The sequence below is a fragment of the Mastigoproctus giganteus genome, chromosome 2, assembly GCF_048544385.1.
Source record: "Mastigoproctus giganteus isolate SK-2022 chromosome 2, ASM4854438v1, whole genome shotgun sequence".
Classification (NCBI taxonomy): domain Eukaryota; kingdom Metazoa; phylum Arthropoda; class Arachnida; order Uropygi; family Thelyphonidae; genus Mastigoproctus; species Mastigoproctus giganteus.
The window spans coordinates 37,785,802-37,801,584 of record NC_143576.1 but is presented as its reverse complement, the minus strand read 5'-3'; the positions used below and the strand labels follow the sequence as shown (position 1 = coordinate 37,801,584).

The window sequence follows — 15,783 nt, the reverse complement described above, 5'->3', positions numbered from 1 at the left end:
GTGTGAATGTGGGAGGAAGTTACTTTGAATAAACTAAGATTTCATTTCTTTACTCATACACAGGATTCTTATTTTTTTATCATTGTTGTTTTCCAGTTGCCACATTCTTTAGTCCTAATTTTAAGTTTTCTCTAACGTAAGAAATACTTTTCTTTATTATATAACAGAGGTGGCCAACTTAATTTGTGATGCGATCTACTTTTTTTCTTCAAAATGTGCTGCGATCTGCCATCTCAAGAATTTCATTGCACATGGTTAAAAAAGTTAATCAACACATATTGAAAAATGTTGTTTATAAATTTTAAAATTTAATACAATTCAGAATTCTTATTTTAAATTCATACGTATTTCACTTTTTAATTTATATGAAGTTTGTCTTCCTGTTATCTGCCAAGCTGTCAAAATTGGGAATATACTACAATAAGGCCAACCTTAAAGAATCTTCTGTATGCAAGTCCGTAAGAGCGATTCTTCACCTTTGTTTGTTTCATATACGAAAAAGATATGTGGAACCAAAACAGGAATTTCAAAGTTCACTGCATTTTTTATTATTTTTTTTATTTTGGGTACTTTTCTTGGCAAATGTATTTCCAAGTCTTTTTCTGATGATCTGGCTTTTAGGAAGATATCGTTTTGCAATGTAATAATTTAATTTTCAAGTAATAATAAATGGATAATAAATATATTGAACAATGTCTTCAATTGTTTTAAAATCACCGAATCTGGTTTTAATATCATCCACAACTTTCTCAATTTCAGAAACCTATTTCTCACTATTACATTCAAAAACAGGATATTTTTGCAAATAATCTTGCATATTTGCAAAATGATCGAATTCTTTTTCTTTTAGATCCTTAGCCACTGCCAAAAATTGATATTTATATGCAGAAGTACTACTAATCATGTCATCCACATTTTTATTTTTTTCTCGTAATTCCAAATTCAAATTACTTAATTCACTGGTAAAATCTGCCAAAAAAAAACCCATCAAATTACCAAACCACTCCCTATCTTGCAGCTGCTGATAATCATCTCCTCTTTGATCAACAATTTTTTTAATTTCATTAGCAAATTTCGAAATCTCTGTAAAAATTTACTCCGACTCTGCCACCTCACATCTGTGTGTAATATCATATCTGGTTCATTTTCATTGAGTTGCATTTTGAAAAGTCTCCTTTGAAGAGATTGTCCTCTGATGGAATTTGCGATTTTGAAAGCTATGGCCCTAATTACACTTTTAGTATTTAATCGTTTGCTGGCTAACACTTGATGCTGGGAATTCATCATCCTTTTGGCACAATGCGATGAATCTGTTAAGATGCCCCGACATTGTTTTAGCTCTCTGTTGTTATTGACATGAGCTTAAATAGTAGTAATTTAATTTTTTTTCAATAAAATTTTTGAATGCGTTAAATATATCAAGACCTCTAGTTCTTTCTTTTAATGAAATCCATACGAATAAAATCCATACGAAAGGTCAGGGAATGACCACCGCATATCCCCGGAGCAATATGGCTTTAGTTGCTAATGCTCCTAAAAACCAAATAACAACAACGATAATTATTTATTCATTGTAGCTTTATGAGAAAATTTTTGTTGTGTTCATGGTTTTCATGATTATAATATATTTTACATATTTCACATTTTTCAAATTGTGTAAAAACTCTTTGTTTTACTTTTAGGAAATAATTCGTCAGCATATTAAGTATGCGAACTGTTCTATCAAATATTTGTCTTTCTCTTTTATCATTTTTCAGTTAACAAATGCTTTTATTTTCAAGAATATACTGAACTTTATTATTTCTTTGTCTCTTTTTATGCAGTATAAAATCTATTAAAATATTCTCTAAGGCGCATTTAGGGCTAGAGCCTCAAGCTGCGAACAAATTTAGACTATGTATATAAAGTGCTTAGCATCATAATACACAGCCATTTCTGAATAAACAGAAAATTTTTAAGGTGGCATCGTTTTAGGTTATATCTCATATTGTGAATACCTTCACAACGAGTTGCCATGATATTGCACTACTTCGAATAAGTAACGCTTCACCTAAGGAGAAGACTAGTGTTACTTATTCTCAGATAGGTACCACCACCCAGACAGCACTGTTTCAGGGCTATTTGGCCCTTCGTCAGTGAGTGGGTAGGTACCCAAGTGATGCAATGATGGCAAAAACAGTTATGAAGTATAACTCCACAATATGAGAGATGCCTGATGGTGTATGATGTATTTAGACTAAGGCGCATTTAGGGCTAGAGCCTCAAGCTGCGAACAAATTTAGACTATGTATATAAAGTGCTTAGCATCATAATACACAGCCATTTCTGAATAAACAGAAAATTTTTAAGGTGGCATCGTTTTAGGTTATATCTCATATTGTGAATACCTTCACAACGAGTTGCCATGATATTGCACTACTTCGAATAAGTAACGCTTCACCTAAGGAGAAGACTAGTGTTACTAGTGTTACAACCATCAGGCATCTCTCATATTGTGGAGTTATACGTCATAACTGTTTTTGCCATCATTGCATCACTTGGGTACCTACCCACTCACTGACGAAGGGCCAAATAGCCCTGAAACAGTGCTGTCTGGGTGGTGGTACCTATCTGAGAATAAGTAACACTAGTCTTCTCCTTAGGTGAAGCGTTACTTATTCGAAGTAGTGCAATATCATGGCAACTCGTTGTGAAGGTATTCACAATATGAGATATAACCTAAAACGATGCCACCTTAAAAATTTTCTGTTTATTCAGAAATGGCTGTGTATTATGATGCTAAGCACTTTATATACATAGTCTAAATTTGTTCGCAGCTTGAGGCTCTAGCCCTAAATGCGCCTTAGTCTAAATACATCATACACCATCAGGCATCTCTCATATTGTGGAGTTATACTTCATAACTGTTTTTGCCATCATTGCATCACTTGGGTACCTACCCACTCAATGACGAAGGGCCAAATAGCCCTGAAACAGTGCTGTCTGGGTGGTGGTACCTATCTGAGAATAAGTAACACTAGTCTTCTCCTTAGGTGAAGCGTTACTTATTCGAAGTAGTGCAATATCATGGCAACTCGTTGTGAAGGTATTCACAATATGAGATATAACCTAAAACGATGCCACCTTAAAAATTTTCTGTTTATTCAGAAATGGCTGTGTATTATGATGCTAAGCACTTTATATACATAATATTCTCTAATTAAATTTGTATATCTTATAGATTTTATAATGTTGACAAATCTTTTAACTCATTAATAGTCAATATGCCTTTATATACAGGGTGTTTCAGTTAAACGTTTCAGAACTTCTAAGAGGGGTAGGGTACATCCTGACAACTCGAAATCATATAGCAATGTGGGGTCGGAAATGCTTTCCTGAAGCGGTGTTGTACACAGAAGCACCATAAAAAGAAAAGCGACCGTAAGTGAGAAATCGTTTTAATGATACATGAAAAGAAGCAAAAGGTACATGGATTAAAGTAAGTGTTCGAAGTTTCTTCAACCTCGTATTGCTTTTGCACAGTGGTACCTTGGAAAATGTGCTACAAATCCCCTTTTTCCTGCTGAAGTGTTATTTTCCGATGAGGCATCCTTCACAAGGGAAGGAATTTTCAACACGCATAACGACCATATCTGGGCGGTCGAGAACCTGCATGCAATACGACGTCGTGCAGCACAGATTCCATTTTCGGTCAATGTATGGGCCGGTATTATGGGAGATCACCTCATCGGACCTTACCTGTTACCGTGTCGTCTAACCGGACCTATCTACTTGATCTTTCTGCAGCAAGTATTGCCACAGCTTTTGAGAGATGAACAGATTTCTGCATCGACGCAACAGACAATGTGGTTCCAACACGATGGAGCCCCTGCCCATTATAGCGGAGATGTTCGTAACTACCTGGATATCACATTTGGTCAACAGTGGATCGGACGTGGTGGTCCCGTGTGTTGGCCTGCTCGGTCAGCCGAACTATCATGTCTTGATTTTTATTTCTGGGGTCATATGAAATCGCTAGTTTATGACACCCCTGTAGACAATGCTGAGGCGCTGGTTGCAAGAATCGCAGTAGCTGCCGACGAAATTCGCCTGGAGTATTCCAGAATGTTCGGATCTCCATGCGTCGGAGATGTGAGGCGTGCATTGTAGCCCGTGGAAGAAACTTCGAACACTTACTTTAATCCATGTACCTTTTGCTTCTTTTCATGTATTATTAAAACGATTTCTCATTTACGGTCTCTTTTCTTTTTATGGTGCTTCTGTGTACAACACCGCTTCAGGAAAGCATTTCCGACCCCACATTGCTATATGATTTCGAGTTGTCAGGATATACCCTACCCCTCTTAGAAGTTCTGAAACGTTTAACTGAAACACCCTGTAGAGGTATAATTCATCATTCATTTATGTTACAAAAATATTTTTTTAATTAAAGTGTTAAAAATTGATTACTTTACACATGGTTTTTTCATACTTTTTATAAATATAATGATTAAAAATTTCACACTTTCCTAGTTTTATTATGTTCTTAAATTTATTACTTAAGAACATAAAACATTTAAAACATTATTTAACTGTAAATTTTCTTTGTAAATTTCCATTTAAATATGTTTAAAATTATTTTTCAAAATGTGTTTTTATAAATGAAAAAGCAATTGATCAATTTCAACCAACTTCAAATGAAAAATTAAATTAATTATTGATACTCCAAAAAATTTTTCAAAAATTATAAACAAATTATGGAGGAAAAATAACTGTGACCTTTTCTGATACAAATAAAACTTTTAACATAATTCTAACAGTAGATTTTCTAAAGAAATAACAAGTGAAAATATTTCATCACTTAATAATAAAAGAGAAAATTAATTAATAAAGGTGTGAAAGATAATCAGTTCATGTAACTAATTTTGGTTTTAAAAATAGTTAATAAAACTTAATATCAGTTATTAAAATATACTGTTTTTAATGTATTTGGAAAATTAAATGCACAAGGCATAATCCTTATGGGTTTGATAATTAACTATATAGTATCGGTGTAAATACATCATAGTTAACCCATATATTTAAACTATGTATGTAGCGTAGAGGGCATCGTTTTAATTGTATCTCATAATGTGGTTGCCTTCACAACGAGATAGCTGATTATTGCACTACTTCAAGTAAATAACAGTAGTGTTCTCTTGGCACATCTCATAATGTGGATATAACTTCGCAACTGTGATGGCTTGTTGTATTACCTGGGTACCTGCCCGCCCACTGATGATGAAGCTGCACAGCTTCGAAACGATCGTCTGGGTGGTGGTACCACTGAAAATAAATAACAGTAGTCTTCTCTACTAGAGAAGCGTTGTTTATTTGAAGTAATGCAATAGTAGCTATCTCGTTGTGAAGGCAACCACATTATGAGATACAATTAAAATGATGCCCTCTACGCTACATACGTAGTTTAAATATATGGGTTAACTATGGTGTATTTACACCGATACTATACTGTTTTCAATGAAGAAGTTTTTAAAATTTTGTAAAGGTGTAAATTATTTGTTAATTTTAGGAATACAGATGATTTCAAGGGAAATGGGACCATTTTAACAGAGGGGTAATTTCTTTTGCATTTGTAAAAGAAATCATTATTTTCTTTATTACTTGAGATGCCTTAGAAAAATCAGGTTGTAACAGAGGCAAAAGTATGGATGGACAGAAGTTAGCCCAATAGCTTTTGTCTGTGATTAGAATGGTTGCCGTTAGGAGTAGCAAGTTTCCCGCTCTTAACCTGTTCAGAATCAAGTTTGTATTAATTTTAAGCTTTCATGCAACTGTTGCAAGCTTTACAAGCAAAGAATGAAGATAGAAATTTGGAAACCCATTTGAGATGAGCAGTCTTCTTGTTTTGAAGAGAATTAGCACATTTTTCAGAAAGCTATGGTTCCAATAAAACTTTAGGTTTTATGGTGAATTGAGTAATAAAGGACAGAACCGTGCAAAGGTATTTGGGGACCTGGATGCAAAAGGGATTAAGGAGCCTCATTAATTTGTGTTGAAACTTTGATGGCTCCCTTGATTGCCCCCCCCCCCAGATCAAAGGCCGTATTGCACCACATCCAATGCACCCCCCCCCATTTGCACCGCCCTGATAAAGGATTCTATCACTACAGGAATAGTTTGTTTGTAATCTGAGCAAACACGAGGATTAAAAGAATTAAAACAATAATTCCCACAAAAAAATGAGAAATAGAAATCTAAAAGCTTGTCCCACTTACCATGAATCTTGTAATGCTAGATTTCAGACTGACAGTGCTCATAAGCAGGGCTTTTTTCCTGCTGGAATGTGCCAGGGCAATGTTCTTAAAGTTAAAAAGAAATAATAATAATAAAAAAATAATAATAATAATATATTTAAAAGAAAAAAATATTTACTTTAAAATAAAAATTATTTACTATTACTAATGCCATAGGCATGTTGTGTGTTGGCTGAAAGTTAAGCTAGTGTACAGCTTGACTTTGTGACTCATCTATACTTAATAAACGAAATACTTAATAAAACCATAGCTTATTCAAGTCCATCATGCAGCTATAGACATAAAATAGTAAAAAAAAGTAAAAAAAAAAAAAAAAAAAAAAAAAAGTAAAAACAGTAACAAAAAAAATTGCAAAAAAGAATATAGTAATATAGTAACCTGCTTTTACTGTGAAATCTTTATAAAAACATTTTGAATAATTAATAAATAAATAATACCTATTAAAGTTGTTTTACTAATGAGGTTTGTGCAATTTACTGTACTTTTTTAATTCGAACTGTCAAATTAGTGCTTATGAAGCCATTATTAAAAACCATCACTGGAGAATGTGGAACACATACTGTTTTTATTGGGTAAGTGCTTATATTATTGAAGTATCAGATAAATGAAAAGGTGACATTATTAAGAACACTGAAACAAAGAAACAAGAGTGCAGGCAAGCAGCAAAAGTAACAAGTGACGAAAATGATAAATTAATTTGTCTTAGATCTCAGAAAAAAAAACAAAAAAAAAAAAAAAAAAACATTCGAACTAACTGTTAAAAACTTTGTGAAATTTCCCCAAATTTGAAAATTTGCCACATTTGGCACCATGATTTTCTAAAAATTTTCCTAGGAACCACGACCCCCGCCTCCTAGGTGGACTTCCTAAGCATTCTGGAAGTTTATATTTTATAGAAAAATCCTAGTCATAAGATATAGGCTCTTATGTCTAGGGCTTTTTCTGACTAGAGAAAATATCTCTGTGATGTGATCTTATGTATCTATAGGACCACTACTATTAAATTCTTAAATATCTACTTTTAAGGTATTGCAGTAGATAAATGAAAGTGTGTAAATGCTCATGGCATAGAATTTTTTCTCAGTATGGTCTGTGCTTGTTAACAGGCGAGACTGCTTCTACAGAGATGGAACACACTTAAATAGAACATGTGCAAGAATATTTGCTGATGCTGTCGAGGCAGTGTTAGGTGGGTCAGAAAACTGCTAGCTTGGGAGGTCGGATTCACAGACTAATAATTAACAGTTGCTGCTGCAGGCAGAGGTGAAAGCATTTCTTGCACTGCTTCTATTAGAATGAGCAGCAGCCTGGAAAGCAAGGTGCTTGGGACTTCTAGGACTGCTGGGTGTCATCGTGGAACAAGTAAGTACATGGGCTGTGTTAGGGTAACTAAGAGTAAGAATAGGTGTGTGTGTATAATTGCACGTACACCAAGCAAGGAGTATAGTAAATAAATTTGATGAATTTGAAGTGCTGGTTAAGACCTCAAAGGCAGATATTGTTGGGATATCAGAGATATGGTGTCACATATATTAAGAATGCAGAATTGGAATTTGGGGAATACAATGTTTACAGAAAGGATAGGAGGAGTTATGCTGTTAGTTAAGGAACACTCAAAATCTAAGGAAGTGCATCCAGTTGACATGGGTGGTCAGTTTGGTGCGATGTAAGCACTGGGAAAGCAAAATTGAGAGTAGGTGTGTGTATAGGCCTAATGACTCTGAGTACAGTAAACGACTGTGCAGAGAAATAGAGTGGGCCAGTATATCAGATTGTCTTATAATAGGAGATTTCAACTTCTCAGATATTGAATGGAAGCTGTGGGTTGGTTACTTGCACACCAGCAAGCCTTTTGTGGATTTATTGGACCATTCTGTTTTTTACAGCAGCATGTTTGAGAGACAACCAGAGGGAATAATACTCTTGGTCTGATTATCAGCAGTGATTATTCATGCATTAAAGATCCGCAGATAAGGAACCACTAGGTGGCAGTGATCACAGGGTGCTAATGTGGGATTTTCTCAGGGATGTAAATGTCATCCTTGAGAAAATCTCATTGGTAAAGGGAAGGGTTTTCGCTTTCATAAAGGTGAAAAGGGTTTTCGCTTTCATAAAGACCACTGTAATAGTGGTCTCACAGATTTTTCGGATTCTATACAGTGGGACCAACTAATGATATTACCAAAAGAAAATTCTAAATGGATAGAATTCAAGGAATTATAATTGTAAGCTACTAAGCCTTTCCTATTAACTAAGAAATACTGTTCAAGGTTTAGGTTTAAATGGATGTCAGATGAACTAATGAGATGTGACAGAGAAGAAAAATGCATGGGATGCATATAAATTATCAGGAAACACCGAAGCCTATGGTAGATATTATTATTATTATTATTATTAGCCATGTGGTGCAAGGAAGCCTGTGGTTTATGCTGCTCCAGCTAAAAAAAAAAAATAATTCTGAATTACCCCGAGAGAGAGAGAGAGAGAGAGAGAGAGAGAGAGAGAGAGAGAGAGAGAGAGTGTGAGTGAGTGAGTGAGTGAGAGTTAGTTAGTTCATGGGTTTGCTAAGTGGAAGTCTTGTCTGACCAATTTAATTGTATACTATGATGTGGTTGCAAAAGAACTGGATGCAAAAAATAATTTCGATATCATACACTTGGATTTTAGGAAAGCTTTTGATACTGTTGCACATGGAAGGCTACTGTACAAATTGGGAGCAATATAGCATTAAGGGCAAGTTGCTGCTAGAAATAAAATAAGATAAAAGTGTTAAAATACAATAAGATAAAATAATTAAAATATATATAATAAAAGCGTTAAAATACATAGTAGCTTTTGAAGCAAATGCCTCTTCATCAGCTGGTCTGTGAATGGTGTACTTCAGTATATATTGATGGTTACTATAGCACAAGTCAGCTAGGTATGATCATGTATCACGAATCTTGTGTTGGTAAAGCAGAATTATATACACAATGATGATCGCCAGCGCTCATCGCAATACAGTACATTCTATAATAGGGTGTAAGTAAAAAGTTGTATTTTAACGCCTTTATCTTATTTTATTTCTGTTTTATCTTAGGTAAAAAAAAAAGTACTCTTACACCCTATTATAGAATGTAATGTATTGCAGTGCGATGAGTGCTGGCGATCATCACGTGTAAGTAATTCTGCTGTACTAACACCAGACTCGTGATACATGATCATGCCTAGCTATTGCAACCATCAATATATACTAAAGTACAGTAATACTCCAACTTACGCAAACTTGGAGTTACGCAGTTCTTGATTTTTTCGTTTGGTTTATATCTAAAATTAGCTTACCAGTGATTTGGAAGTCAAATCATAAAGCTTGGATGACAGCTTCCGTTTTTGAGGACTGGTTTGGTCACCACTTCATACCCGAATGTTATTGCAAGTCTAAACAGATTCCATTTAAAGTGATGCTTCTTATTGACAATGCACCCGGTCACCCTCCTGCCACCCTAATTAATTTCGACCCACGTGTGAAAGTTGTGTTTTTGCTTCCATACACAACCAGCTTGCTTCAACCAATGGACCAGGGAGTCGTCAAAACATTCAAGGCTTACTACACGAGGCGTTTGTCTGCATGTCTGAATGAAGCTATGAGACAAAATAGTGAGATATATTAAAGACTTTTGGAAACAATTCAATGTTTTAGATGCCATAAGAATCATTGAAGAATCTTGGGATGAAATTCACAAAAAACATTGAATGGTGTCTGGAAGAAACTTTGTCCATTTTTTTTCAAAAATGAGACGAAAACAACGCCAGAAACTGATCATGTCGCTCATGTGATAGAAGAAGTTATTAATCATGCCAGGCAATTAGATTTGGAAGTCAATGGTGATGATGTCAACGAGCTGTTGGATTCACATAGTCAGGAGCTAACAATGAATGAGCTCATAGAGATGTGTGAGCAAAACGTCACTGAAGTAGCCAACACTTCAGACCCAGTTCCACCAGAAAAGCACATGACAATTGCAAGCTTGACAGAAGGTCTCAGCTCAATTGAAAAGGGCTTAAAAATTTTAGAAAACATAGACTCTAACGAAGAATGCGTTATAGCTACAAAGCAAGGAATAAAAAAATTATTAGCTTGCTATGAAGAAATTCTGCATGAAAAAAAGAAGGCGCTGTGTCTTCAGATGAATTTGAAGATTTTATGAAGCCACCGACATCGAAATAACTTTTTTACTTAACGCATTTATTTTTTTAATACATATTTTGTATTAATATGTATAAAGAACTGCAAGTTTGTTAAATATTTTTCTTCTAAACTAGTGTTTTTGTTAGTCCTAGGTCCCAATTAAACAAAATTTATATGTATTTATATGCAAATTTGTACCCCGACTTATGCGAATTCGATTTAAGCGAATTTCATCGGACCAACCTATCACGTAACTTCGGGGTATTACTGTACATCATTCACAGACTAGCTGATGAAGAGGCACTTCGCTTCGCTACTATGTATTTTAACGCTTTTATTATATATATTTTAACTCTTTTATCTTATTGTATTTTAACACTTTTATCTTATTTTATTTCTGTTTTATCTTATGTATATATCATTTTTATTTTAATAAATTTATTTTAACCAGTTAGTTGGTCGTCACAAGAAACTTTGATGATATAATGCAACCCGACGCACAAGGCCTGTTTTCCAATTTATGTTCCTGTTTTATGTAATTGCAGTGACTAGGTGTTGTTTATAGCTTATGGTGCTTATTGTATAAAGGATGATTTTAATATTCATATTATGTTATCACTTTTATGAAGTCCTGATACTTAGGAAAAAACAATGTTTATTGTAATCATTGCTATTGTTTTCATTATCATGGTTTTTTGTCCTATTATAGTTTACACACATGCAGTGGAAGTGATTATATAACATCCTGATTTGTTCTTGAATTCCAACATGTATAGTTACTGCTGTTGCTTCGTACAGTTGACGTTGTTGGTGCCATTACTCTGTGAAAAAAAAATACTGTATCTGTACTGTTAAAAGTCTGACTGTAACAGTATAGCATTAACTCTTTTCTAATTTTTAATTTTAATATTTTCTTTATTTTTTTAATGGTTTGTATGGATTTCTAGAAACATTATAACAGTTTTATTTTTATTAATGACTTTCTCAAAGAAATAGCGGATAGGCAAATTAAAGTATTTTATATTGCTTGCTTTCATTTTCTTTCTATCTTTCACCTTTTTATGTACACACCTTTGCCCTGCATCAATAAACAATGTTGAACAGCTGCATCATCCTTGTTTCTTCATTTTTCGTATCAATTAAGCTGTGTCCTGATCCTGTGTTTTAATCCAAAGCACTTAGTTTAGAATTTGCTTACCCTTAATTTTGTTTATGCCCCAGGGTTGCAAGCTGCTGACCTAAAGTAAGGTTGAGCAAATTCTAAACTAAGTGCTTTGGATTAAAAGTTTTAGTTTTTTTTTTAAATTTATATTTAATTTTTAATTATTACAGGGGCTTTCTGTAAATGATAAGCTGCTGGAAATATTTAAAAAAACAGCTAATAAGAGCATCAGAAACCTGCTGCTTAGTGAACTTGAAGAACGGAAGCTTCTCTCTTCTGTTGATGAAACAGCAGTTAATTTTCTTTTATCCTTAGAGAGTTTATATCCATGCAAATCATTCAAGACTATAAATGAATCATCTGATACTAGGTAAGCACACAGTTTGAGAGTTCATTTATTCAATAGAAAAAAATAATTAACCTTGCCAGTTATTTGCTTCATCATTTGTTAGACATACGCTATTTGAGTTTTTTTTTTTGTATATATTTGAGTATACAGTCAGACCTCTATATAATGAAATCGATTGCTTGCTTGAAAATATTCATTAAGCATAAATTTCGTTATACAGAAATATAGTAAAAGAGAAATAAATCAGAATAAATTTTCTAACATTTTAAAACAATTAATTTCTTAACGCATACATATTAAGAAATCACTACTTACATGATGTGCACAATATATTAGTACACATTCAGAATTATTTTGTAAAATATTTGGTTATTTTTTGTTGTACACTGGATTTTATTGTACATTGTTCATAAAAATATTTGCATTTGTTTAAACACTCAAATATATTTTCTGGCACATTTTCTTCACACTGAAGGCTTCAATGCAAAGTTTCATGTTTGGAAGGTTTAATATTGTCTTTGTTGCCCGCATTTTCGTCCAACTCATTGTCGATATTGCCACTAGTTCTTTGAATACTCTCCAAAGTGTTAGAGTCACTTGGATATTCAGCTGCTATTATATAATAATAATAGTAGTATTATTATATAATAAAAATAATATACTGATATTATTTTCAACTCCTAAAAATTCATCAAGAACAATTTCTCCACTGATCAAACCTCCTGCTTGGAGTTCTTCCCAAGATTGCTCAATATCTTGCAGTTGTTCATCCCTTTCAATGCTGTTAATTGGTGTTTTAGCAAAACCTGCCTTTGTGAAAAATTCTTATTTGTTGTTTCTGTCACATCTTGACTCCACACTTTCGCCAACTCTGATATGCATATCCACAAATGTATAACAGAATCTATGTTGGTTGGTTTCTATTCTCAGTATAATTTTTTTTCAGTATGTGCCTTGGATAATGCCTTTTCAAATTCTTGTAATGCCTTGGTCCATCGGCTGCAGTTTAGACAGGGTATTCGGAGGGAAGAAAACAAGCTTCACACTTGTAATTTTCAAAATTACTGAGTGAAGGTTGGCATGGCAGTTGTAGACAATCAAAATGATTTTTCTGTTTTCTTTTTATCATAATTTTATTTTATTTTGACATCTTTCTATTGAAATTTAAAATCCACTGTTCAAAAATTTCACTTTTCATCCTAGTTTTTTGTTGTAGTTGTACTCCAACTACTCTAATGAACTCTTTTGAAACATTGGGTTTTTTTTACTTTTGCCTGTTACCAAAAGCTTCAGTTTTTCATTATCAATCATATTTGCACCAACCAATTCTCTGATTACTATTTTTAACACCTAAACATTTATCACCTTTAAAAGACAGTGTCTTGTTTGCCAAACATTTAAAAAATAGATCTATTTCATCAATTATCGAATATGTCTTTGGGCTTGTAGTCCTCCATATTTTATTTAAAAACTGTTTCTTTTCAATGGGTACACTCTGCTTCGATTACAATTCCACTTTCACCAGAAATAACTTTTTCGAGTAAGCCATGGCACTTTTTAAATTTTCCAGCCAACCAGAACTGGCTTGGAATGTTTTATGCCTTAGAAAAGATGCATACTCCATACCCTTTTCTTTTATTAATGGTCCTGATATAGGAATGTTTTGGTCTAGAATCAACTTCACCCACTTATAAAAGGTTTCATATACATCTTCATACAGGCATAATTTTGGATGCTTCCGACTAGGTCCCATTTCCTAAAATAGTTTTAGAATCGAAACATGATTTTTCAGAATGATTGATACGCTACTGGCAGGGATACCAAATTTTAAACCGATTTCTTTTTTTTTTAATGCCCAGATCTACACTATTAAGCACTTCCACTTTTTACACTACACTTAAGGACATTTTCTTAGACATAAGGTTGCTTGCACAGCAGCTAAAAGGAAACTGATTTTGCAAACAGACCATGCAAACAGAGAGGTGAAAGTGTGAATCACTTATTTCTGCAAAACAACAGATGAATTTCTGGGATGAATTTCTGGGATAAAGGAAAATCACTCTCTCCTAATTTTCTATTAGGATGCTTACAGTAGAAAACAGGTTGACCAGAGCCAATGTGCGTGTTAAGAATATGCCTTAATCTTTGCTAATGGCTGTGGACAAAAAGCAATTGACCAGCATGACTTCTTGTTACAGTAGAGGTGGCTGCATAGGTTTTATGCACTAAATTCTTAAATGTTTTAGCTTTTAATTTGTGCTCTTAAGAATTAATCTCTTTAGCTCTTAAAAGCCAAAGGATTAATTCTTAATCCTTTTAGCTCTTAATTTGTGCTTTCTACAGCATCAGCTCTATTTCCTAAAGGCCAGAGGTGTGAACAATGCATACCCAGGTCTCTTGAAATCAGTATGTGGCAATTTTCTTCTTTATACAGAAACTATTTTCAATGTAATGATCAAAGGGAAATAAAAAAAATTTGCTATATGGAAGTTTGTTGAAGAGAAGTCTGACTATATATGGAAGAACAAAATCATAATTTGATCACATCACTTTTACATACATTACGCATGCAGATTGTATTTTTTAGACTACATACATTAAGCATGCAGGCTGTGTTTTTAAGACTTAAGCATGCAGGTTGTATTTTTTATATTCTTAATTCACTAATGCAGGTAAGCAATATTTGTGATTGTTTTGCATTAATATCTCCCCTTGTCAAATACAAAAATAACATGCAAAGGATCACTTTACTGTCATAAAGTGTTTTCATTGCAGTTATCTTTTCAACAGAAACTGAAAAATTAACATTTCAAAATAGTTACAATAATAGCTATGATGTGGGGTGATCCTGTCATCTGAACTACTTTTTTTGTTGCTTACTTCTCGATTAACAGACAGGCTGACTTACCATTTAAGCATTTGTTTTGGTGAAGTAAGACTTTAAGTGCAGTTTTGCATACTCTCTCTCTCTCTCTCTCTCTCTCTCTCTCTCTCTCTCTCTCTCTCTCTCTCCCTCCCCCTCCCTCCCTCCCCTCCTCCCTCCCTCCTCTCTCTCTCTCTCTCTCTTCTCTCTTCTCTCTCTCTCTCTCTCTCTCTCTCTCTCTCTCTCTCTCTCTCTCTCTCTCTCTCTCTCTCTCTCTCTCTCTCTCCAAAATATAGGGGAATTGCTAACACTAAATGCTAGACAGTTTTTAAAGTTGGGTTGTCAGAAAGAGATTACCAGTGTTGAGTTACCTACCCACACTAGTTACATACTGCTTTCAAAATATACCCTACCATATACAGTATTTGAAAATTTCCATTATTTTATATTAAATGCTGTGCTTACTTATGCAATAATAGGAAATAAATTACAATTGCATTAATGGAAATATTAATTTTTGCAAATTTAAAAAACAGTTTAAGATTACATAAACCTGAATATTGATTGACAAAACCTGTTGGTCCCTTAAATCAGTAATAGTCATCAGTGACTAGATGATCCTGGTTATCATGTGATAGGTTGTGACACTCTGCAACATGTTCTTGTTGTTTGGGTTACATTATAATCTGCATAATGCTAAGCTTCAAAATGGCACTTTTTTTTTTTTTTTTTTTTTTTTTGACTGGTGCTGCATAAGCTTGCTTTCTTGCATCATATGCATCTACTAATGCTAATGTGTAAGTATATATACAAGTAAGTATACAAGTTACGATTTATGGTCACAGGAAATATATAGCAATTTATCTATTCATTGCTAAATTGCATAAATTGTATAGCAATTTAGCTAACTGGATGCAAAATTAGCTAGGAAATAGGATAGAAATAGTT

The 15,783-nt window shown here is 33.7% G+C and overlaps 1 protein-coding gene across 1 annotated transcript in view; it reads left to right on the top strand.

Annotated features, from left to right (window-relative positions):
* LOC150089271 (spatacsin-like) overlaps positions 1–15,783 on the top strand; it is a 542,060-nt gene that overhangs the window by 185,604 nt on the left and 340,673 nt on the right. Inside the window, exon 8 of the mRNA XM_090389930.1 lies at positions 11,794–11,993. Coding sequence (XP_090246056.1) covers positions 11,794–11,993 — 200 coding nt within the window. The remainder of the gene's footprint in view (positions 1–11,793; positions 11,994–15,783) is intronic.